The sequence below is a fragment of the Anarhichas minor genome, unplaced genomic scaffold (genome assembly GCF_050575085.1).
Source record: "Anarhichas minor isolate MPS153535 unplaced genomic scaffold, ASM5057508v1 ptg000002l, whole genome shotgun sequence".
Classification (NCBI taxonomy): domain Eukaryota; kingdom Metazoa; phylum Chordata; class Actinopteri; order Perciformes; family Anarhichadidae; genus Anarhichas; species Anarhichas minor.
The window spans coordinates 9923836-9950368 of NW_027466448.1; the positions used below are offsets into that span (position 1 = coordinate 9923836).

At 41.7% G+C, this 26533-nt stretch overlaps 2 protein-coding genes across 7 annotated transcripts in view; both read left to right on the forward strand.

Annotated features, from left to right (window-relative positions):
• Positions 1–26533, forward strand: part of rabgap1 (RAB GTPase activating protein 1) — a 55050-nt gene that overhangs the window by 13152 nt on the left and 15365 nt on the right. For 4 of the 6 annotated variants that reach the window (XM_076089868.1, XM_076089875.1, XM_076089882.1 and 1 more), the window contains 11 exons: positions 704–864; positions 2585–2689; positions 3416–3482; positions 3571–3673; positions 4216–4385; positions 4550–4718; positions 5764–5857; positions 7389–7539; positions 24043–24156; positions 25795–25869; positions 26345–26470. In XM_076089868.1, coding sequence (XP_075945983.1) covers positions 704–864; positions 2585–2689; positions 3416–3482; positions 3571–3673; positions 4216–4385; positions 4550–4718; positions 5764–5857; positions 7389–7539; positions 24043–24156; positions 25795–25869; positions 26345–26470 — 1335 coding nt within the window. Of the gene's footprint in view, positions 1–703; positions 865–2584; positions 2690–3415; positions 3483–3570; positions 3674–4215; positions 4386–4549; positions 4719–5763; positions 5858–7388; positions 7540–7826; positions 9189–13467; positions 13607–24042; positions 24157–25794; positions 25870–26344; positions 26471–26533 lie in introns of those variants that run through there. The other 2 variants (XM_076089890.1, XM_076089898.1) reach the window with 2 other exon arrangements.
• LOC142948025 (putative G-protein coupled receptor 21) lies at positions 14249–19789 on the forward strand. The gene has a single exon (XM_076089908.1). The coding sequence runs from the start codon at positions 14258–14260 to the stop codon at positions 15476–15478; it is 1221 nt and encodes a 406-aa protein (XP_075946023.1). The 5' UTR covers positions 14249–14257; the 3' UTR covers positions 15479–19789.

The following is a 26533-nucleotide window of genomic DNA, read 5'->3' on the forward strand; positions in this document are numbered from 1 at the left end:
GGTATAAATGTAAATAAATTACCCCACAGTTTTCCACACTTGGCAGTCTTCAGCTGCCCCCCCCCCTCCCCCCCCAAACTCTGCTCCTCTTTGGGATGGGAGATTGAGCAGAACCTTGTTGTCTCTGCTTAGTGTTAACAGGAACAATAGCTCCACACACACCACACTGGCAAATGTGAATCAGTATGTTGATTAAAGCTCAAGATGGTTTATAGAGTAGTGGGACACTAGGTAAGCTTTTTAGTGTCGCATATTGCAAAATGACATAACAGATCTGTTGAGGTTTGAATCGGTACTAATTACTTTATCATTATTTTGCCTGGTGTGGATTTTTTGGTGCTTCAAAACCCCAATTTTATGGTCTGCAAGACATTTCATCTGCAGAAGCTGCTCAACTTTTTGTCAAACTATGATATTTAGCCTTGTGATGTTTATCTCTTCAGTGGATGTGTTCTATTAGATCTCCGCTTTAATTAGATAACCAACTTGTCAATGTTGCCTGTGTTTTTGACTTAAGGCAACGGAGGCCATTGGCACAGGAGAGTAGTGTTAATTTCACCAATGCTATAATAATAATCATGAATTCCTATTTAAGCACAAACTATAGAATTGCATATCTGTACTTTTAGGCCTCACCAATTCTCGTGGCTACATTTTGTGTTCATTATGAAATGTTTAACGTGTCTCTCCCTTCCTCCTCCAGGTGAGTAGGATACTGTACAGCTTTGCCACGGCGTTCCGGCGGTCAGCTAAGAAGGCAGTTCTGTCATCTCAGCAGCCTGCACCGCTCACCCCTGACAGTGACTTGTTTACCTTCACGGTCAGTCTGGAGATCAAGGAGGATGATGGCAAGGGTACCTTCAGGTGAGACTTGCATTCACTCATTTCGACATTTTGAGCACGGGATCATCATGTATGATGCTTACGCAGCGGTCTAAAATGTGAAAAATGAACGCGTAATTCCTTGTCTTGAAATACTTTGTAGTTGCGCAGACGTCTGGAAACATAATGGAACGTCTTTTTTTTCTTTTTCTGTTGAGTCTACTGCGGCTTTTGCCGGAGATGCATGAATTTGATGTACTGTGGATGAGGGCATACTGTTCAGTCTCCGTCATCAGATCTGTACTGAACACCAGCTTTAATCGTCAAACATAACCAGTGTTGTATGGCATTTAGAAAAATTGGAAAATGTATAGAAACCTTAAACATCATCGTTAAAAATTCGATTTCCAGTATTTGCACCACAAATTCTAACAAAATACGTAAAGAGCTTTCCGGGGTGCATACTACCAACGAGGGGGAGACTCCTCTTATTGGTTTATATGCAAAAAGATGTGTCAGTAAAAGAAACATCATAAAAGCAACTGTGATTAAAATATCACAAGAAGTCCTCTCTTGTCTCGCAGTAGACCGATATGTTGACCCCTCTAAATAAATAAATATTTTCACACAAGAGAACACAACAGAAAGTTCCTGTTTGCTCCTTTCAGCCAACCTTCCTTGACCTCTTTTTTTTATTTTTATTTATTTTCCCATACTAGTGAGACACTTCCTTGTGTTCACAAACAGCCCAACAGACACTCAGCTTATTTAGAAAATAAACCAAACGAAAATGATGCCTGTGGTTATTTTTAGCCCGCACATATTTCCTCCTCATTAGCTCCCCGTTGATTATTTTTCAGTGCGCTGACTTCTAAGCAAACAGCTCTCACATGCAAGCACATCACATGTTTATGTGGCAGAATCATTTCCATAACTGGAATGAATAATCTATAGAAACTGTACATTTATACAGTAGAATATCTGTAACATAGAATTGAAGTGGAATATATTTAAATCATTGTTCCTTTTTAATAGTCTGTAAATAAGCCTGTTTATCTGCAGGCTCTAGTTTCAGTGTAAAACCATGACTCAGTCTGATAATATAGTTCTGCATAAAACTGTATCTGGTTCATTAAGTCTCTACTCAAAAGAGACAGGTGTTTGTGATTCGAGCACTGCCTGAGATCATGGCAGGTTCCAAATGTTTGCAATATATTTCAAATTGATTAATGTTCAGAAACTTTGTACCGAAGGGTTTCTTCAGTGTTTCCTCAGGAATTTATTTCTGCGAAGGTTTGGAGAATGTTGATTACTCTTCCTGTCTCAAACCTGGTTCTTTTCCAGCCCCGAAAGCGGAGCAGGAGAAGAACCAGTGCCAAAGCACGTTTGAAAATGGCTCTTATGCACACTTTTATTAGGAGAAATGGGTCTGTTTTGACTGTCAGACTGGCTGATTGACTGACTAGAAATACATTTCATTGGTCAGGTTGTATGTGCTAGTTTGTATAAAAATTAGAAACGGCAGGATTATTGTTTTCCTTCCCAGTCCAGAACTAAACAACCTGTAAGCCTGTGTTCAAAATGTCTTTCATTTCATAGGATTATCTTCTAAAATAAGGTCTGAATGATGTGTAATAGGTATGAGTTTGCCTCACTGTGTCCCTTTCAAACATCTGTATGTTTATGTCACATTCATCTCTGTTTTTTTCTATTGATGATCTGTTAAAAATGTGGATATTATTTCTTGTTTTTGCATATTCAGTGCTGTAGCAAAGGACAAGCAGAGCTTCAAGCTGCGTGCAGGAATGGACAAGAAAATTGTTATTTATGTCCAGCAGACCTCCAATAAGGAACTGGCTATTGAGAGGTAAAATAAAGCACCGACACTCATGCACACACACACACACACACACACACAATACATCTAGTGAATCGGTTCAGAGTAGCGTCGTCAGAGGCACTGGTTTGCTATACGGTGCCATAGTCTAGATTAATGTAAGCAGCCAAGGGAATGGAGGATATAAATGTTTGTCAGTCTGGAATTGTCCTAAAAGGAAAAAGAGAATTTGTCACGTATCTGTCAGACCGTCCTCCATTTGCTTCAGTTGAGATGTGTCTCTGCTTAAAACAGACATTCATAAGAAAGGAATCACTCAAGCTATAATTGATAAACACACACCGGTGAACATCTTTACATCCGGGCGTTGGCCCGCCTCAAGGTTTAAGTGTTCCGGCACAGCTTTAAGATGCTGATGGATGCGAGTCTGTCTCCAAGGCTTTTTTTTTTTTTTGCAGGCTTCCATTTTCACGGTGGTTTGTTATTGTTTGATGAACGCCGGGAATATGAGGACTGAAGGGCTATGTTTAATATTCTCCATGTTCTGGTCTGTGTTAGAGGATCAGTCCAGGAAGCTTTTTGCGGTAACTTGTGATGGTGAACAACTGGTTTTACTCTTTAGGGGGATTTATAGTTCTAGTTCCCGCTCTTGCACTGTTCCCTTTTTTCTTATGTAATCCTCTTAATTTCACCTTCCTCTCTCTTGCATTTGTGTGTGTGTGTGTTGTGTGCTTTCATGTGTGTCCTCTTTCCCAGGTGTTTCGGCCTCCTGCTCAGCCCAGGGAAAAATGTGAAGAACAGCGACATGCACCTGCTAGATCTGGTGGGTGACTGTTTTTCATGTGTGTACTGTATATGTGTGTGTGTCACTGAGTGTGTTCGCTAACTTCCTCCAACTTGTGCCCCTTCAGGAGTCAATGGGAAAGAGTTCTGACGGGAAGTCTTACATCATCACAGGAAGTTGGAACCCCAACACGCCTCAGTTCCAGCCTGTGAATGAGGAAACGCCCAAAGGTAACGGCCAATAATCTGTCAAAATTCACATAAAACGGAATGATTTTTCAACAGTTATTATTTCATGGGTTCGTTGGTTGTTTATTCTCACATATTTTCACACTAATATACGACGCATTTCCAAGTGTGAAAATCACTTTGCACTGGTTACACAAATCCTCAAATCAAGCTGTGAAGGAGCAATTTAATGTTCAGTTATAGCTACACTTATCAGGCATGGAAACTGTACTTTAATAATTGCCATTCCTGTTAGAACTACTGTTACAATATAAAGCAGGAACTACAATATTTGAACAGATCACTCATAAATATAGCTGAAAAATGCATCATGAGAAAACCAAATGACCCAGGCACTGCCTTTGTGCCATATACCGTATATTATACACCACCAATCCACCTGCAAACACAATAAGTCTAACTCCAGTGTTCTCCTAAACCGCACAGTTACAGGGTTTGGCTTGAATATGTATTTGTTATAGATGGCGAATGGAAGGGAATTACTCTCTGGGGGACAACATTTTAGCCGTTTTCTTGCTTTCCAGATAAGTTCATGTACATGACGACAGCAGTGGACCTGGTGATCACAGAGGTGGAGGAGCCGGTCCGTTTCCTGCTGGAGACGAGGGTCAGAGTCTGCTCCCCAAATGACAGGCTGTTCTGGCCCTTCAGCAAGCGTAACTACACTGAGACCTTCTACCTTAGACTGCGACAGGTATGTCAAGTCATGACACCAATTTCCATTTCCTCTGTGAATTGCGCCGTACGTCAGCTGTGGCCTGCGGTGATGCAACTAAACCGGTTTTGTTAATGCACTGTGATTTTTGTAATTGCTCGGTAATATTTGAAAGAGAAATGTGATGGATCGTTTCTCCTCAGATGGAGCGTAAGGAGCGTAAGAGTCCGGCCTCCGACACGCTTTATGAGGTGGTGAGTTTGGAAAGCGAGACTGAGAGAGAGAAACGGAAGACCACAGCTAGTCCCGGCATCATGGCCTCCGGGACCGGTAACACGGTCACTTCACCACCTGAGGATGATGAAGAGGAAGGTGATTGGATTTTTGTCAAGCCCCCCTTTTATGACATCCTTATTTTATTAATGGCATACAATACAGAAGAATAGCAAATATGTTACTAAACATCAAATTCCTGATATAGCAAATGTCGTAATTTCTGCAAATATGAAAAGATTCCATCGCACGCATGTCCACATAGAACCACAGAAGAAGACTGACTAGCAGAGTCATATGAAAACGGTTTTAACTTTTTTGAACCACTTGTACTTGATCACTTCAGACACAAACGACCTCAAAGCAGACGCTGAACTGGCAAGGTAACATAAATGTTTGACTCTGCAATGCCGAACCATCGTGGTGTCCTTGGTCAGGACTGAGTTCAGTAAGAAGCTGGCGTCTCCAAAAACACAATAATAAAAGTAATAACCCTGTGTGGTTGATCAAACACTATGTTACAGAACTGTTTGTACTGTATCCACGCAGAATACTTAGCCAGCAGCGGTGTGTGAGTTGTTGTGTTTTTGCGTGACTGTTGGAGGTAGCAAAGAGAGCATGACTGAGGAACTTTTTGTATCTGTCTGTTTTTTTAGTCTTTAGCCCTTTGGCACAGTTTGATCTCACTCTTTGGACTGCATGTCATGTCCATTGATTGCTCCTCGCTTCTTGTTGTGAATAGATACCAGAGTACATTAAGATAGTACCGCTTTTCAGCAGATATCAAAAATAGTTCAAATAGAAGACATAAAGTTCCACATCTGCGTATGCATGTTTATTTATTAGACGGCTGCAGTTTAAGTTCTATAAATATTATCATGTCCAATGGGCACCATCTTGTGACCAAAACTAAGGAGGAAGCTTGCGACTGACTATACACACCATATAAAACACTCTCTTTAAATGAGGAAACATCTATATCTTAAGTCCTCACATTCATTTAATCACTTTCATGTCACATGAGCATGAGCTGTAGGGAACTTTTAGCAGTTAATTTTGAGCAGTTTAAGGTCAAATCTAAACACGTAAGAAGGAAAAGTAGAACAATGGACCTCATTTTGCGTTTGTACATCTGTGTGTCCAGATAACGATGAGCCGTTACTCAGCGGGTCAGGTGATGTTTCCAAGGAGTGTGCAGAGAAGATCCTGGAGACCTGGGGGGACTTGTTAACCAAGTGGTAAGGCTTTGTTGCCTTGTTAAATGTGTCCTTCCCCTTCTATTGCTGTTACACGCACACACACACTCACACACACACACACACACACACAACATATTTTTGTATGGGGGGGTTTAGCGGATGTATTGGAAAGAAAGAGCAGCAAGCAGGAGTTCTTGATAAGCAGCTTATTAAGATGGCGTCCCTCTTCCATTACTGCATTTGTTTTTAATCAAAAGCTTGTGATGAACTGAATTGAAACTGCTCGGACTTTAATTAGCTGCAAGTTAAGCTCCACACACACACACACACACACACACACACTCCTCTCTCTTCTCCCTGTCTGTGCTCATGTATCTTTTTCAAGAGAATAGTATAATTTAGTTGAATTTGTACAATACTTCTTCACTACCTGCTATATTTGACTTTAATGTTCTTGGACAATACACAATGTTGACGTCACCGTTAGAACATTTAATGTGTTGGGGAGTATTCGCCTCACTTATCTGATAAGGATAATGCCTAAGTAAAGAGAGGAATCATAAGACTAGCCTGTCATAATACTAGGCTTTGTGCGAGCGATTGGTGATTTTGTGTGTTATTGTGGGAGACGGCGCTCAGGGAGCAAAGACACAGAAAGCCCTTTACAATCTCATACCCCTGAGGACCAGACCTGGCATTACTTGCGTCATATTCACTCACACATGCATGCACACGGAAAGGTACACAGCATACTTTTTGTTCCCTTTTAGTCTCAATAGAAAATGCCATGTATTGCGTAACCTGATACTCGGAAACAAACACACCAAACAAACTCAGAAAATGGAGAGGGGTGTATTAAGAAAGGGGGAGACAGTCATCAGGGGTTTTCTGTTCGGTAGATACAGCTGTGCCTCCAAGTTCACCTTCTCTTTCTCTCTAATTCTGTCTCTGCCACTCGCTAATGGAAGATAACCGGAGTTCATTTTATAGTGCATACGGTGTAAATCACTCTCTGAGAGGCAGTGGTTTGCCAACAGCTTCGACATGTAAATGTGAAGATGAGGAAGGAAGGAAAGCATTAAAACTTGCCCTCTGTGTATTGTTGCTGTAATTTTCACTGGCTTATTGTCTTCTATTGTCTATTGTCTTCCCCATCCTGCTAAATATATGCATAGAAACAAATACAGCAAAACTAATGTACCAATGCCAGAGGGGGAAAAGTTTTAAAGTTGAGAATTACATGAATACTGTACAAAAGCAGCACATATTTTGTATTCTGATTAGATTCATTGATTGATTGTATCCTTTGTGGTAGGTGAGACTGGATCTTTTGAAAGGCCGCTATAGGCCCGTGAATCCCTATTCTTGTTCTATTAGATGATACAACTCCTCCTCACTGTCATGATCATCTGTAGAGAGGAGGATGCTCCTTTTGAGACACAATGGAAACAATGTTTTCGGTAGATATTGTACACGGGTGTGCCCACAAAGATTGCAGATATGCAAGAATCTGGCGACATAAAACGAGTATGTCTTTGATTAACTGTCGCGTCGCTCTCTCTCTCCTCAGGCATATGAACTTATCAGTGCGTCCCAGGCCGCTGCCGGCTTTGGTGCGGAGCGGCATTCCCGAGGCTCTCCGCGGGGAGGTGTGGCAGCTCCTGGCAGGCTGCCACAACAATGACCACCAGGTAGAAGAGTACCGCACTCTGATCACAAAGGTAAGCCCGCACGGAAGTATTGTCTTTGTTAAACATGGTCAGGGCATAATAACAGTCCCATGATCCCCTAATGTCGGTGGTGTAAGCAGTCCTTCAACAAGAAGAACTCATACACGTCACCTCTCACCTATTTCTAAATCTCTGTCGAAGCTGAAGCCATCAAATGAGACTTTTTTTCTCTGTAACAGTTTTGTTTACGTTGTTTTTACACTTGGTTATAGTTTGAAACACATTTAATTCAAGCATATTTTCATTTCTTGTTTGTTTTTTTGCTTTGTGCTGGCCAGACCACATGTGTTCCTGTTATTGTCCTTAGCAACAGTTGTTTGAAAGCACACTCCAGGGGCCACGGACGGCCATGTTTCATGAGTTTCTCCTCTCATGTGCTTCAAAACTTGTGACGCTCACCGCTGCCGTCCCCGTAGGTCATGCCAGATGACTGCTTTTGGTGTTGTGAAAGGTTTATGCACTTTTTCTCCAAGAAGACATTTGCTCTGCGTTAATGGCTCTGTTAAAACTAATAATCCATAACTTCTTATAACTCAATAATTGCTTAGACGGAGAAACTAAATGTATTTGTAACGACCTGTTTATGAACTCCTAAAAGTAAGGAGTTATATTTCATGAGCTGTGTTTTTCTCATTATACGTTATTGCCTTCATGTGCCTCTTTTCCTGCAGACCTGCGTCTGTGTGTATGTTCAGAAACGACAGCTGGCTTTTAGAGTTGGTTGGAGAATGATGGTTTGCATGTGTAGCTCTGTCCTTGTGTACTGTACGTTAGAATGGAAAGAAAGTGACTTCGCACTGCTGGAGTTGGTTAAGCGCTGAGAACAGTGTGCTAGTCTTGTGTCCTTATTTCTCGGGCTGCCGCTCTGCCCACTGTTCTTATGTAAAGGCAACATCCCCAGGCAGCAAGCCGGGTCTCAGGTGGTGACAAGATGTCGGTCTTGCCCTTTCTGCCCCTCTGCTCTCCCTCCACCCTCACTTTTTCTTTTGCTCTTTATCTTTGCCTTTTCTTTTATTTTGGCCTTACATCTCTGGCATGTGACGATGGAAAAATTGGGGATATTAAAAGTTAAATAGAAGTTTGACATCAAACTAACGTGTGAGCCGTGCTGTTTTCTGTTAAACGCGAATGGCATGAATGGAATCTCAGCATTCACTCAACAATTCGTGACAACAATAACATCACAATGCCACTATATTAGTCATTGATAGTCGTCGGACAGAAAGTTGGATTGGAATTTATTCCAGAAGCACTTGAAGCGTTCCGGGTTTCTACGTCAGCCAACGGACACACACAGAAAAGTGCGGAGAACCTGTGCAGCTTTATCTGAGACTGGAGGATGATTAGCGTGTTTTATTTGGTCTCCTTTGAGCACGACTGGTGAAAGGTAGCCAAGAACATGAAGGACAGAAAGATGATGAATCGTATTCAACACAACGAGGTGTGCACAAAGTAAAATAAAGAATCGAACTAAGACAAAAGTCACTGCTAATAGAATAGTTCTAACATGTTGAAAAGAGTATTGAAATGTATTGCATAATGGTACTCTGACTATTACATGTGCTGATTAGGAAATAACTTAATTGACTTTGATGTTTGGCATTGTTACTGGTACTAATTAAAACTTATCTTCTCGTGTACGCATTCCTTCCTTCCCTTTTCAGCTCCCATTTTAAAATGTGTACATACCATACTCCATGTGCCAGCTCCTAATTTGTTTTGTGTCCATTCTGCCTGTGCTCTTTGTGCTGTAGTGCACTCTGTGCACATCATGTCCTAGCTAGTGCCCTCTTTTCTACCCTAACCTCCCCCCATCTGAACTTCGTGTTCATCCACATATCTGAATACAAAGGCACTGATGGACATTGAACCTATTCTTTTCCAATGGAGCCCTAATGAATTTCCCCACATGAGGGTCCCTGCTGCTAAATACCGAAAGTACCGGTCGACATTTTGCAATTCATAGCGAGTCACGGGCAGAGTTACTAAGTCTGGCAAACAAATCATTTGTCAAGAAAGACAAATGTGACGCAATGACATTTACTATTACTTTCTATAAGACGGGTAAACTGTTGACAGTATTAACACTAACACACTGAATTTCTTATGTCAACTTATGTACAGTTGCATGACGGTGTCAGAGAGCTGTTGATTCAACTCTATCGTGATTGTTGAGGTTCTTGTTAGCTTGTGTGTGTGTGGTTGATAGTGTTGTGTCACACTATTGTGTTGCTGCTTTATATTCAAAGGTGTTTTTAAAACCACCTTTTACCTACAGGAGAGAGGCAGAATGTTACAAATGTCCCCTAAGGTGTCTATCTGAGCATACACAACAGATCTGTGTAGTGTAGACACAATGTGATCAGATAAACACAGGCCTGCTGCACCAGCCTACTGTGGAAAGCCAAAACAAGCGCTCATATATATATATATATATATATACCTGTCTGACCCACATACTGACCCGTATGCCTGCCTCTCTGTCGATCTGACTCCCTCTGACTTCTACCTAGACCTGTTTGTGCGCCTGTCCACTTGTGTGTCTACCCATCTCTCTCTGTCTGCCTGCTCATTTGTGTTTTTTTTGTCACACTGTCTTCTTGCCTCTTTCTCCTGCTGTCTTGTTGGCCTGACGTGTCTGCTTTTCTTTCTTTTTCTGTCTCTCTGCTCCCATTGGGTTAGGCAACAGGCTGGAATCTTGTGTATCTTATTATATTAATGTTTTGTCTGTTACTGTATAACAACTCTCACCACCCTTGCCTGGTGTTTGTATTTGTGTACTAGCTCTAAGCTCACCATAGCGACTACACAGAGAAACATTATTTACTCTCAGATATTAATGTTAGTGTATTAATAGTCCAGTTCTTTTCATTTCTACTCCTACAAGGCAATTCTAAGTTTAATGAAAACCTCAGACATCGGTTGACCAGTTCTTCTTCTGTTTTATGCTGCTGATACAAAGGTTGGCACAGGGTGACTGATTATTTTTATGTCTGACTGTAAAGCAAGGAAACTCCGTCCATTAATAAACTTTTGATAAACAAGTTAGCAGCGCTCTGTTCAGCTGGATAGTTTAATGAATAACAATTGTATTTTGTGAGTTAAATCCGGTTTTTCAACATAATCGGTAACATTTCTCTTGTTGGGTAAATGTAGTACTAGAATGCTTTCCTCTGAAGTAGAAGTACACAGTGAGTATTATACCGTTGAATTGCATATTTTTTTAGTTTTATAATCTCATTTTTAGATCCCTCTTCCTCATTCTCACACCTCCCCTTTTCGTCTTGCTGATTTTGTTTTTGCAATATTGTTTGTCTTTCTTTCCTCCGCCTCTTCCTCCGATCACCTTTGACGAGCGCGCCGTTATCTTTGAGTCCCTCCCCTCATCCTTTTCTCCTCTTCCTCTTCCAACCCATTTCATCGCGCCGTCATCTATTTTTAGCTCCTCGTGTGGTGGGCAGAGGAGGTGCGTGAAAGCATGGGAGTGTGTCAGGATTGTGGGGGAGAAAGGTGCAGGCTTGTGTGTGTGTGTGTGTGTGTGTGTGTGTGTGTGTGTCTCCATCACGCTACACCAAATTGCCCTCCCTGAGACACACTCTTCTTCGGATGTAGTGCCGCTACTTCCTCATTAGGACGAGGATGTAGCGGCACTACATAGGATGGTGATTACGGCCCATCCTCTACGATTCTGAGTAATTAAATGGAATCGCACATCATATAATCTAAAAATAACGGAGTTGGTGATTATTCTAGCACAGAGTCAGCTGAGGGAGACGGAGGGACACTAGTTAGGGATAACCTGGTTAAGAAAATTGAAGGAAAAAGAGTTCAACCGAGTCCTTTAGAGCCCTGCAAGAAAACATCTTTCAGTTGATGTTGCCCGTGAGGAAGATTAAAAGACGCCTGGAGAGGTCATGCTACCTCGGTATAGCTGACTGTGCTAAGTGGAGGCACAGCATCTGCTGATGCATTCACAATCAGGAGCGCGCACACACACACACACACACACACACACAACATTGGCAAAGTTACTGTTCAAATTTCATGTGAAATGAAAAGTAATAATACAATCTGACAATGTTTGGATCTTGCTTGTACTTTGCTTACATATACAGTAGTGCATTGGCTCTGTTACAACCATTGGGTACTAACTACTTCTCAGAATACAAGTTGTTGCCACTTGGTACTAAATATGTATTATTATACAAGTGTCCATACAGTTGTAGCCCCTCTCTCTCTCTCTCGCTCTGTGTATCTTGCCCTTGCAGAGACACATGCACACATGGAGTTGCAAAGTTAAGCAGGAAACAACTAAAACCCACTTAAATATCTGAAAAGACCCTCGGGGGGGAAAGCAGGCCATTTGTGTAATGATACATTACGTAATTACATTAGTACTGAGTACAGTGTGTGAGCATGTGCTTACTTTTGATGTTGTTATAACGTATTTAAGGCATATTGCAGGGAAAGTTTTTTCCAGTATTAATAATAAACCCTCTTTGTTACTGTGAGTTCATTAAACTTTAATTAGACTAGCGCACTATAAGCATATTTATATTGCACATTGTTTTATTTATTTTCATTGCTTCCTTTTTACAGCGGTTCTTCCTGCTGTATATCCGTTCAATCCGTTCAAACCGATTATATTTTTAAGCAAAGCATTTCCCAGTTGGACTTAAAGTGGCCTTGGAAATTAATAATTTTAGCATCTCCACCTTTTTACATTTCATCTCTGAACTCGCTGAACCATTGAATCGCAGCTTTCCATGTCTCCTTCACTTGCAGTTTGCGCCTAGAAGGCAGACCCGGTTACTAATAGCATAATTACTTGATGTGTTAGTGAATCAGCTGGTAATTACACACAGGCTGTGTGCGCAAATTCAATTACTTGCGCTTTGCTTTCATGTATTTAAATCCGTCTCTCAGTCTCTTAAGCTTTCATGTGGCTGCTGTTTATTATTAACAGTTTACAAATGTGAAAATTAGTAAAGTAGTTAAAATGTATTTAACACATTAATCGTGATCAAAGTACAATAGAGTACCAGCCTGAAAAGAACTCATAGAGCCAGTGAAAATGCAGTTATGGCTTCCTTAACAAACAAGTAGAGAAAATGTAACACGTTCATCTTAATGGATTCTTTCTTTTAAATAACAAGACTTTTAACAGTCCGTCTCTGTGCTTTTTATTTAGAGAAGCAGAATTTAAACTCGCACACATAAGAGCTTATATAACCTTTGTGCTTAAGCGAATACTGTATGTAAAGGAGTCACAAGACACACAGCGCTATAGGGGGACCCGCTGCCTTGTACTGTATGTCCTTGGTTTACAATTAGACTAATAATAGAAATAGTTCCTGTAAACTGCACCCAGGCATGCAGTTTTTTTGTCTTCCTGCAAGCAAATACAATAACTTTTCTGCACTGTAGAAAGACAATGTCCATTCTTACAGCTCAACATGCCCTAAGAGGTGAGAGGCTGCGGAGATGTCGACGGTCAAAAGAGCCCCGAACACTGAATGCTACTAATTTGAACAGTGTGAAAGAGTGTTTGAATCTTGGGGTGATTATGAGAAACACTGCCATTAAACAATAAATAAATAAAACAGGAAGGGGTGAGAGGGTGGGGGAAGGAGGCAAGCCTTGTGCCCTGACAGTTTATCATTGGTTGGAGCCACAGGGAATGGGAGGGGCCTCAGTGACACTGTTTCTGTAGAGAGAGAGGCAGAGGGAGTGAGAGAGACAGAGAGACAGCAAAGGAGGATAAATGAACACGGGGGGGTTTCTCCCAGCATCGGTATGCCTGCCTACCTCATATCCAGTCCAGACATAGTTGCTGCTCCTCTGGATAGAAACAACAGCTGAGGTGTGATTGTATGTGTGTGTGTGTGTGTGTGTGTGTGTACGTGTTTTAAATATCAGTCACCCTGCGCACCGCCTTCATCCTCTCGGCTCACGGCAGTCCACTGTGATCTTACTGCGAAAGGACCAGACAGAAAACTGAGACAAGAGCAAGCGGACATGGAGTGAAAAGAGGCAAGAAACAAGAAGAAGAAGAAGAAGAAGAAGAAGCTGGAGAGAGAAGCAGGACGGGCAGAATAAAAAAGGAGATATTACGCTTAATGTCTCCTTCATGTACACAGCACATTACACAGTAATGTCTTTTTCCTGGAAGCTGTGACTCTGTGGACTATAGAGAGATAAAAGAGAGCTTCAGTCTGTGCTTTCAGCAGCTGCAGCAGATGTTGAAGACATCCTTGACTTTATAGGGAGCGGAGGCATTTCAAGCATAGATTGGACTGGAATTCCTTTAAACAAAGTCACATTTCATTCTTTTTATTTTTTTTTCTTCAGCTGGGAAGTTTGCTTAACCGGGAAGACGAGAAGGAATACAAACATTTCTTTTTGTGTGTTTTGTCTGTTTTTATGCTAGTGGTTTTGTATATTTATTGTATATTCGTAAAACCACAACTGCCCGCTCCGACGACAAACCCTGGGGGGCTTCTCACCTTTCTCTGTCCTTTCCATCCCTCCCACATTTGAAATGGCAGATGGCAGCCGGCTCATCATGGAACCGAAGCATGGAGCTTTTTGTTTGGACTGAAACCACACAGCTCCTTTCAGAACCAGCCAGTTGCCTGTCAAAATAGTGGGTTCTTCGGATCCCCGTACCCTCGAAGGGCCCCCGAGACACATATTCCAGCCCAAGACGATGAATTCCTCCCTGGATCCACTGAACCAGAGCTCCGCTGACCCGTCAAACATATCCGCTCCCTTCTGCCTACTTGCGATAGGCTATTCCCAAATTTTCACCACCTGCCTCCTTGAAGTCTCCATCATATGTCTTCTCACTGTTCTCATTATTTCTGGTAACCTGGTGGTGATTTTTGTGTTTCACTGCGCCCCCTTGCTCAGCCAGCACACCACCAGTGCTTTCATCCAGACTATGGCGTACGCTGATCTGCTGGTGGGGGTCAGCTGCCTGTTCCCCTCGCTGTCCCTCCTCCATCACCTCCAGGGTCTCGACCCCAAACTCACCTGCCAGGTTTTCGGGTACATGGTGTCCGTTTTGAAATCGGTTTCAATGGTGTCGTTGGCGTGCGTGAGCGTAGACCGCTACGTTGCCATCATGCGGCCTCTGACTTACGCCTCCCTGGTGACACCTTGTCGAGTGCGATGCTGCATCGTTCTGATATGGCTGTACTCCGCTCTGGTGTTTCTCCCGTCGTTTCTCGGTTGGGGGAAACCTGGCTACCACGGGGATGTGGTGGAGTGGTGCGCGGTCGAGTGGAGGACCAGTCCGGCTTTCACGACCTTCATAGTCGCGCTGCTCTACGCCCCGGCTGCCCTCACGGTTTGCTTCACCTACGGCAACATCTTCAAGATCTGCAGGCAGCACACCCGGGAGATCAGCGAGCGCCACGCACGTTACCGGCCCCAACAGCTGCAGGGCCCGGGATCGGCCGTCAAGGACGGCAGTGCAGTAGAGCAAGGGCAGTTGTCCCACTTGTCCCAACCACAAAAATCCCAAACACAGTATCAGCAGCCCACGTCAACCTACCCAGACAAGCGATACGCTATGGTACTCTTCCGCATCACCAGCGTGTTTTACATCCTCTGGTTGCCCTACATCGTCTACTTTCTGTTGGAGAGCGGTGGGATCTACCACCACCCTGCCGTCTCATTTTTCACCACATGGCTCGCCATCAGCAACAGCTTCTGTAACTGTCTCATCTACAGCCTCTCCAATTCTGCCTTCAGGAAGGGCCTCAAACGCCTCTGCTCCTTCTGTTTGCAGCGCAGTGGCAGTAGTGGCTTTGGGGTTAGGAGCACCAAGAAGGCGTTCGTTGGTTCTGTCGAAAAAGGATGTGGAGGAACTGGGTATGGATTCGGTCATGGGGAAATAGGAATCGGCACAACATGTCACGTGTAGAGCACACAAGAGAGGAAACCCTCGTGCCAAATTAGCATTTGAACTGGTTAAAAGATGCCTGATATGAGTGCCTCTTTTGAAGCTTAAATGTGCTGGAAAGAGGTGGAAGGAGCCGTTGATCTGCCACTGCTGTCTCTGTCGCATTTGGAGGTTACACAGGCGTCCTCTCTGCACACTCCACAGCTGGCAAAGACAGAGGAAAGGAGTCGAGAGCAAAGCGCTGAAGGAGAAAAGGCACAAATAGCCCTGCAAGGTGTTTTTAAAAATGGTCACGAAAACTCAGCATACTTACTTGTTGGAAAGGAGCAGAAAAAGGTGTCTGAGAAATGAACTCTTTTGAGGTAGAACATTTGCATCCTAAAGTTTTCTGAGATTTATAACTTATTTTGCCAAAACAACAAAACGTTGCAAGAAAAGTGTTGTGAAAAGCTGTGAGTTGAACAATGCGACCTTCTGTTGCCAGATAATCAGGACGGTTGCAAACGGAACGAACGTTGACTGCTGTGTTTTTAGTAATGTGACGCTGAGGTGAACTGCCAATAGAGAGTTCTTTAAATGTGTCTTGACTTGCTCTTACCCATCTCAGTATCTGAATACTTAAAGTGATGCAGCAGTGTGTTTGTGTATTGTGTATTTGTTGTGCCTCTATGTTGATGCTGCCCATCTCGGTTGTACGTCTGTTAACCGAACAAAAAGCAAACGGTAGTTTCATCGAATTTATCTTTCAATCAATTTTTCAAATCTTGTCAGTTTCATTGCACTTTTGTTGTTTTGATTATATAACTAAATGTATTTCATAACTACCCAAGGTAAAGCGAGACTAAGAAAGGATGTATTTTTTCACTTATTTTACACTGATTGTTGGTACATCATTGGACTGGTTTTTATTTTTTTAAGGCTTTGATCAAAGAAAAATGTTAAACTCTTAGAAAAATGACCCTTGAACTGTGATCCTGACCCCTTGTCTTTGTTAATTGGTTGAGCGGTCTTAAACATGCAATTGTGAAGATTTCATAATTACATATTCTTGCGAATAATTACCGTGTTAAAACCTAGGCGTACTTTATGCTTTATGTATTCTTTTTTTGGATCCCCATTAGCTTCCACAAAGAGGTCGCTTGTCTTCCTGGTAGTCCACAAAACAATCAATAACAATATAAAACTATTTTAAATCAAACTGTCACTAAAACAAGAAAAGACAAAACAAACCAAATGTAAGTGTCAGGAGATAACCGCTCTGCGTATGGAACAATAAACAATGGTGGCCTACAATGGCAACAAAAACAAAATAGTCACTAATACAATATAGTAAAACCTATCAAAAGGATTCTAAAAGAAACCAAAATAACATCTATATGACAGTCATCCATTTTTGTTTTAGTGACTTTCTGAAAGAAAATCTACTTTTGGTCAGTCTGATGTGGTGGGGAGCATATTCTAAGCAGAAGAAGTTCTAGAAGAAGAAGAAACACTTTGTTTTGTTCTTCTTCTTCAAATACCATTTTTGCATAAATAACAATGGACAAGATTTTAACTCGGCCTCCACAGTTAGCCGTGATCATCGTTTATGCGACTCGCACGTTCGCACGGACTGAACAATAAAAAACTAATCTGGCTGCTCTGTTCTGTTCAATTTGAATTTCTTTTTAGAAGCTTCTCAGCTGCACTCAGCCAAAACGACTAGGCAGTGCTCCAGGTGTATTGGGCTGTGACGGCATTATTGTGCCTGCATTAGGGGACTTGTGTGTGTGTATGTATGTATGTATGTATGTATGTATATATATATATATATATATACACACACACGCAACAAACACACCAACACACACAACAAACACACCAACACCTATGGATCAAATGTAAACAGAGCAGACACATAGCCCATTCCCTCTGCTGCCAGCAGGCTAACCTCTGGTTAAACTCTGACCTCTTTACAGCACCAGGAAGAAGACTGAGCCCTCAACTCCCCGAGATTCAGTCGCGTGTGTGTGTGTGTGTGTGTACGTCAGCGTCTTTGTGCAAGCATGTGTTGTAGTCCGTCCACTTGTCCCCATGAGTAGTTTTGTGGGTTCTTTTCACTCTTAACTTGATATTTAATACACATTTATCAGACCAATAATAAGCTGAAATGAATCCAAGTGTGCATACTGTGTCACTCCACTCAGAAATTGTGAAATATCGTCACTATTTTGAACCACGTCACCGTTTATTTCGGTGCAGATCGTCTAACTTTGTATATTTTATCTAATCTGCCAAAGAAAGTTAAACAAAAATATCTAATACCAGGTGATTTAGTAAAATACAAATGCTTTTTCCACAGAGTTTGTGTAGGTTCACTGTATTGGCACAGGGATGCCTTGTGTTGCATGAATATGACAGTTTCTCAGCATATAGTGATATATTGTTGCCTTGATATACAAATGAACATGACGTGTTAGGGGAGAGTATTTTCCTCACATTTCTTCATTCATAGACCCACGACTGTTTTTAAAGGGAACGGCACAGACTGGATACGTACGTTAGCCAGCCTTGATTCCACACTCAGTGCATGATAACCTGAGCCCCATTTGTTTGTCATTAAGAAAATTCAGCCTCACTAAAAAATATTACTCGAAACTGTTATTTTTTTGCCTTCTAATTTATTTGTTCGTGTGTGTCTGGGTATGTTAGGATTTTGACTGTTTAACGGTGTCCCAGCGAGGGCGCTAACAGATTTTCATTGCTTTGTTAGCTGCACATCACTCCCCTCGAGTATACTGTATTTTTGTGAGTGTATGTGAGTATGAAGTACAGTGGTGGTAGATTCACATGTTGTATTTGTACAGGCTGGCTGTTGTCTGTGAAGCATTGTTCCTATTTGTACCGTCTTTTGTTCAGAAATGACGTTTACAGAAACGGCATGTACAGTAATGGCGAATTGAATGTCTGCGTGTTGCTACAGAAATTTTTATCTTTGTAAAATGACTTAGTTGTGAACTCTTAATTAGATTTAGTAGCATGCTTCTCTATTGAAAGGAGTCTCGATGAAGGATGCATTTTATTTTACTTGACCATTTTCTGTTAAGCTCTCTCTACTGACTTTTGCGATTTGGGAAAATGGATAACTTTTGAATTTGAGGAAAGATGAAAAGATGTTCTCAAGGGAATACCACTCTGGTGGTGGTTGTGTCGAGGTGCGGCACCATGTTGGGTAGGATTAGAAAGAGCAAGGGAATGTGGACACAACGGCTGGTTTAGAAATCTATCTGTCGGTTAAATACAGTCTCCTGTCATTTAAAATGAGTTAAAATGAGTCTGTCTGCAGATAGGGTTTTTCAGGTAAAATATAAATACAATATCAATGGTTCCTAGCTTCCTTAATGACTTTTTTTTGTGTTTCCAGAGTCCTTATATTATGCGCAGGTCATTTTATTTCATTTTAAGCCCTTTTACGAGTTGTCCTGAAACATTAGAAGGTGGCTGCTGCTTCGTCTTCCTCTTCGTCCTCTGGCATCGTGTGCTACTTTTAGAACTGGGGCTACCCAGATGTGAATCTGTCCCGGGAGCAAGCATAGTCCGTATGTATTCTACTGTACATGTGGATCAATGTAAATATTAAGTTTGGTGAAACACCTTATTTAAAATAACCTATAAAACAGATTTTGAGGCGCACATTTTTATCTTGAACATTCTCTGTCCAAAAAGAAAAAAACAATACAAAAGTATTTTACGCCAACTGAATATTGGTTGGCTCTTGTATCTTAGAGTAGACAGTACGCTGAATGGGCAGTACAGCCTCACTCTTGTAGTGCACTTTAACACACACACACACACACACACCACACCAGACTCCCACTAATGGCCAATTCATGACCAATTCATGACAATAATCTGTTCTGAGGAACACTGTTACAAAACCTTATTGAGGAAACGTCCCAAAAGAGGAAGGAATTTATCTCCGCGTGTGATTTTTTTTTACACAATGAATGCTGGAAATTGCTCACAGTCAACAATGGGGCATCTGTAAAATTCAGATTGAGAAAAATGAAGCTATTACTGCACTGATCCGGACAAACTACGTCATATTTCATGCGTCATGGGTGTTGAGTTTGGGATAAGGTGTTTTGTAAGATGTGTGCTTTTATAGTTGGAGAATGTTTGGGTAATGCAAAAGGCCAAACATGTTTGATATTGCTGTCATGAAAGTGAGTCTGTGAATTTCTTTATTTCATTACACGATGCTTTGTAGGTGAAACGCCTATATGGTATTAAAACATGTGTACATGTTGTGTATCTGTACTGTGCAAATAAATGTAATGTTATCTCAATGTATTTAAACTTCCTTGTGCTAATTGCCTCGCTACGAACACAGGCGTGGTGGACACCATTTCTTTTATCATCAGTTTCTTTACCCTCTCGCAGGTGAAACGTCTTTAAGTATTCACCACTAAAGTACGTTCCTCTCTGTCGTCTCCGTCCTCATCACATGCATATTGTCCCTGCTCTCCTTCTGCCGAAGCTGCTTACCACTGCACAAAAAGTAGGGCATGAGACAGACGATTAAGATTTAATGATGGATGACGCCAAGGTGAGGAAACAGCGCTACGGGTAGCTTAAGCACGTGCTCTGTCCATTACACATTATTGTAAAGAAATTACAGATTTAAACTATTTATTATTTGCTTTGTTAGTAAAGGAAGTAAACATCTCAATTGTTAGCGATGAAAGCAGCTGTCAAGGCTCTACTAAGCATTAAAGTTAATGTCACATTCACTGTTTCTTCTATAAGTTGAATCTGAATCCAGTAATATATTGAAAGTATAACTCAGGGTTGTTTTGTGTTGGGTAGCGAGGTTTGTATCAGGCTTGATAAGTATCACCCTGTGTTCTCTTGGCTTCTCAGCAGAGTCCTTTAGGAGCAGAGAAAGAATAACAGAATGACATGTCAGCCTTTGTGTTGAGTCAGAGAAAATCAGGGACATAAACAATAGAAGGCTAGCTACTCAGCCTTCCCACGGAAGCCCTACTCCGGTACTTTATTCCTAGCTTTAGACACGCACACTCACACACACACTCTACCTCTGCCCCCAGTGAACAGTTTTTACTATATGTTTATAATATAATACGTTCCATTCAGTTTAAAGATGCTCTTTGATTTCCCTACAGTGTCACTGACCGTAGACAGTGCGTCGGCACATTCATGCTGTTCGTTAGGACAGTTTGGACAAAAGTAACTGTTGCAGTTGGTTTCATATCTGTCACCATAGTTGCTGTTGAACGAAAATAGCGGGTACTTGTTTAGACTCATGGCTTGTAACTTTTCAAAAAAAGGTCTGCGTCCCAGCATGAAACGTCTCCTCTGCAGTAAACATTCAGTCTCGTATGGTTTTATCAACATTCTTCTCACAGTTTTCAACTTAACCTTACGACATATTCCTTTACGGTGTTTCATTAAACAAGTGTGTGTGAAGCCTTGCTGAAAGTAACGCATATGGAGATGGAGCGATTGGCCTAGCATAGCATAAAGGCCGGGGGAAAGCTGGCCCAGTTATGTTAACTTCAAACGCATGTCTGCCAGCACCTTTAAAGCTCCCCAATAAGCAGATCCCAGTGACTTCCAGCTGCAGAATTGTCATCACTGTGAGGTTACAAGGCAGCCGGTCGACACTCCTGGAAATCACTCCAGTTTTAACAGCACGTAACTCCCCGTAAAACCACAACTTGGTGTTTTTACACTTTGTTTGTGAATGTATTTGCAGGCTGCTTCCAGTCTTAATGCTATCTCTTATGCTATTTAATCTCTATACTACCCAAGCTGACCACAGGCACTGCTCTTTGTGAAGCAGCCTGATTCTTGTTGCAGATTATAAATATGGATTAAAGTACTGAAGTATCAATTAAAGCTACGCCACTATTTATGTCATCACCTTTCACTGCCTTCTTTATACATTTCCACAGAGATACACTATTCTTAGCATTATCTGTCTCTTCTCTCTCTCTCTCTTAATTGCTTGAACTTGCTCTCACACTTTGTCCACGATCATGAGACGCTGGATATGTTTTCTGTCCCCTCTCACGCTACCCTCATTCCAATCCTCACTTTAACTGAATAGACAGACGGACAGAAAGGAAGCTAATTGGCCGTTATGTCAAAGGTCTTTGTACATGCTCTCAGCACTCCAGATAAGTATGGCTAAGTGGTGCTTGTATAAACATGGATCCTTATCATTCACTGAGAGACTGCAGCCCAGTGTAATGGGCCCTTCACACTGGTAGCAGAAGCTCTGTCCCTGTGCTCTAAAATTGCATCAATACCAATTTCAAGATCAAGATTCCTAGGGTGCCTGTGTTTTTTTTGGAATAATCGATTAATCATTTGGTCTATGAAATGTCAAAATATGGTACAAAAATGCCTCTCGCTACTTCCCAGAGCCCGAGGTGATGTCTTCAAATGTGTGGTTTTGTTGAGACACTCAGTTTACAGTAATATATGACAAAGAGCGGTTTGTAAATTAGAATTATACAGAGTGTGTGTTGCAGGACTCCCCATTTGGGTGTTTAAAAAAATATAATAACATAGTAATAAACACCAACCATATAACAACAGAGGAACTGTTACTCTCATCATCATCACTACTCAAATTTCCCTAAGCATCTAGTTTAGCTGGCTGTACACACACACACACACACACACACACACACACACGGTAACTATGACGTACAGGGTGTGGTGGAAGTTGTGGAATAGCCCCCTGTTGTCGGTCTCTGATCCCCATTACCGCACTTTGTTTTACTATTCTTTTCTTCCTGCATTTCTTCTTCTACTTATGTTATTTTGGTTTGACTTTCCTCCTCCTGTGGAAGCTGGAATAGAACCCTTTGAAAGAAAGAGAGGGAAGGACATGATGGGTGCAGTAACAGAGAGAACAAGAAGGTATAATTAGCTACAAAGAGAACAAGAGAGATTTAAAAAAAAATGTATTTAAATTCAGGGATTTCTGTTTTAACTTGCATCCATGTGGGCCATGGTGTAGAAGGATGGGTTTCTTAGTTGGGATTTTGCACCCCTAGAGGAATTGATGGTAATCCTGCAAAAGTGCCATTGAGCAAGGCACAGGATGCTGAAAAACTCGAGGAGTACTTTTTTAACATCCCAATGTGTAGTGGAACATTTCCCTTCATTGATCAATGGAGTATCACATTAATGTGCTCCTTTCTCATGAACTTGGCGAGGCATTATTGTTACTCACCGCTGACGAATGGAAACCTTTCTTTGCCTTTGCTGACTGCCTCATTATTCACTGGCGGTAGAGAGCACGGTCACAGCACCAGGCTAAACAAAGAAGAACAAAACGGATTTCTGCCTTCAAAGTTTAATGAATGCCCCATCTTTGTATTAAACAACATGCGGTGTCCACTTCAGAGCCACTTTACCGCCAAGTACTGTGAAGATATCTTAAAATGTGTATTTGAGTCGTCATGTAATGGCCAGGGTGTCTTGGAGTAACATTACTTATTTAGAGGCTTTTTGTTCCAAATACGCAGAGCATCAATAATGAAATGAGGGGTGATTAATCTTTGTTAGTAGAGTAGTTACGTGTGTGTGTGTGTGTGTGTATGTGTCCGTGTGTGTGTGCTGTATATCTCAACCATTACTGGGTGGATTATCATGTAATTTTGTTAAAACATTATGTTCCTTTCAGGGTGAATTGTAATAATAATGCAGACTTTACTCTATCGCCAAATTGTCAGGTCAAAATGTTAATATGTCTAGTTATTTAGTTTATGACGTAATACCTATAAAACTAATGCCATACCCGTCATGCTCATCTGTACTTGTGATAACAAGCGTATACTTGCTTAGCATTAGCATGTTAGCTTAAAATATTGCTGTCTCACAAAGCTGGAAGCATAGTTGTAGACACTTGTTCTTGTTCCAGCCCGTCGCACCACTCAGCCCAAATACGAATCACACCCATTTTTTTTGCGGGACAGAGTACAGCCATGACCTTTGTTGTTCTAGTGCTGATGGTCTGTAACATTTGATTGTGGTGTTGGTAGACGGTGTGACGATGGAGGCCGAACACCCTCTTATCAGCCTGCTGTTTTACAGAACAGTGTTATTGTTTTCATCACACGACCTCCTTGTTGATATCGTTCTGAAGTTCTCGGCACTGATTGCAAATCATGTCGTGCTACACGATGTCTTCGGTCACATTTCCTTTCCTGTTGTTTTGTTGCAGTTTGTCAGAACTGTGTTAGTAACTATTGTTAGCGTATGTAAGCGTTTGCAACATAAGACTCTCTTATCAAGTTTCAAATTGATTACAAATAGACAAGATACAGGGAGATGCGTACAGTTTGTTCTGTAGAAGAGAACACTCTGTGCTGCCAGTAATTCATCTTGACCTATACTGTAAATCTCAGCAGTGTGTTGCCACCACATGAACGCTGCTGGTGGTTGTCTAATAAATCTACTTGTGGATCTTAAGTGACTGAATCTCCCTCTCCCTCTGAGTGACACACCACTTCTTTTCATTCACTGTGACCTTTTTGTCCCCTCCTCCTCCTTTGTCTCTTTATTAGGAGTCCCCTCAGGACAGTGCCATTACCAGGGACATTAACAGGACATTCCCGGCTCATGACTACTTCAAAGACACCGGAGGAGATGGACAAGACTCCCTCTACAAGATCTGCAAGGTGGGACACACAAGAGGGTGTTTAGATTACAGTTTTAAAGTCAACAGAGGGCATTTTTGGAGAAAAATGGATGAGTGGATAAAGCAAATGTGAATTCTTACCATTTCAAGAATTCCATTCTTCAAAGTGAAGAACGGATTAATTCATACCGTATAACTTCTATCTTCTTGGGGGTTTATTGCAAATATTTACAACCTCATGATCACCAACAATTGTTCTTTTTGTTAGCACTGGTGTTCTTTGCTTGAACCAATTCTAGCATTCTGCATGTGAAAGAGAATCACACGTTCCCCTGGTGTGCAGCATATTTACTGTGTAAAGGACTGGCTTTACAGTTGGTCACGTAACAAAGTTTTCAGAGCAGTAGTGAAAGATGTCTGCGCTAAAGGGAACTGCTTAGTAATTAACTGAACAGTTGCTCTGTTTCTGGGTGGTTCAGCGAGTTCACAAACAGCCACTGCCTGTCTCGAAATACAATTTCTAATCTAACGAACACACACACACACACACCACTCTAATATAATGACTCCTGCTGCACAGCTGACTCTCGCACACCGGCGTGATGCTGAAGTCCCGCTGCTTTCTTTACAGCTGGGACACATGCGCATTTTCGACCTATAGTTCCATAATCCCACATGAACATGGCTGCAGTTTGGTCACTGCTGTTATTCATTATGTATAACTCAGGTGAGGGCATCCATCTGTTTCCCAGACGAGCACCTCCTCAGTGCGTTTGAATAATTCAGCGGGCCCTCCCTTTCCTCTGTGTGTCGATTGATCCACACTTTGTCTGTTTGACTTGCACTCATTATTTGTAGCTCAGTAGGCCACTACAGCCCCTTTTCCAAACTGTCCCTCGCTCCCTCCCTTCATACTCCATTTCCTCAGCACCAACATCTCTCTCCTCCTCTTCCCTTTCGTCTTTTTCACAACTTTATCTCATGGTCATTTTTTTCTTTTTCTCCGTCCCTCACTCCAGATGCTTCCCTCGTGTATGTCTTGTTTTACTGCCAAAAAGAAAAAAAACGTCACCGACTTTAGATGTTCAACAAGGGAATAAAAACAACGAGGTATCACTCTAAACAGCTTGTGCAATATAATTCAGGAGCTCTGTAGCCCAACAAGTCTGCTGTGAGTTAAAAAAGCTTCATACATTATATATTTGACTGATATGATGATGGTGGGTGGGTGTAATTTATCAACTGTTTAATTTGCTGATGTTTATTTAAAGCCGTGTTAAGCTTCCAGCGTAGCTTAAGCCATATTTCTTACCTCCTGTCAAGCATAAGTTCAGTATTTACGGACACTCATCTTGCCCTGGGCCGGTTTGCCAACTCCTAAGGAAAAATATTTTGGTCTTCTACTTCGGCTGCTCTTCTCTCCTTCATAATATATTTCATCATTTGATTCTGTGTTGAAATGATGAATATTGTTTAATGTACCTGTAAAAATCTTGGATTGGATCATCAGCAACAGGCTGCAGTGGCAAAAACAAAGTTATTATTCACTCGCTGGACTCCATAATAAAAAAATAAAAATAAGATCTCATCATCATTTAATTACCCGCATAAATTTTTGAATTCACCGTGAAACTGATTTACTAACTGCGTGCCCGTTTGCCTTTGTTCTCTCCTTCAGGCTTACTCTGTTTACGATGAGGAGATCGGCTATTGCCAGGGACAATCCTTCCTGGCTGCTGTGCTGCTGCTGCACGTGAGTTCACCCATCAGCAGGGTCCGACTGTTTTCTTTTCTTTTGACATCTGTATCTCTTTGATATTCTGCAGTGCTGGAGGGATTGGCTGTTTTTGAACGTCTTAGAGACTTGTCTGTAGTATATTCAGTGTAGGATATGATATCACGATGTACTGTTACTGCACCGAAACAGTTTGAGGAAGATTGCAGATGTGAGCTGGTATCTGTTGGCCACTGACATATATATTTTTTTAATAAATATCATATAATGTGTTCATGGTAATTTGCCAAGCTGGAGAGGCTTCCCTGTAACATGCCAACACTGCCACCTAGTGGACAGACACCGTCAGTGTCTTTTATAAGCTGATGGACGGAGGGAGATATGTAAAGCGACATCATAAGGCGTTATATAACACTCTCAGGTAGTGTTGTATTAGCCTCACCTGAAACCTGTGGAGGCACTAATTACTAAACCTCTGTGTCGTCTTCCTCAGATGCCAGAGGAGCAAGCGTTCAGTGTGCTGGTCAAGATCATGTTTGATTACGGGCTCCGGGACCTTTTCAAGCAGAACTTTGAAGACCTGCATTGCAAGTTCTTCCAACTTGAGAGGCTCATGCAGGTATGCGTGTTTCATTTGCTGATCTGAAGAGTTTTTTTCTGAACGGACACCAAAAGCAGTGGT

Bases quoted from the DNA above. Each gene is read 5' to 3' on its own strand.
- LOC142948025 (XM_076089908.1), top strand. From the start codon at position 14,258: ATGAATTCCTCCCTGGATCCACTGAACCAGAGCTCCGCTGACCCGTCA.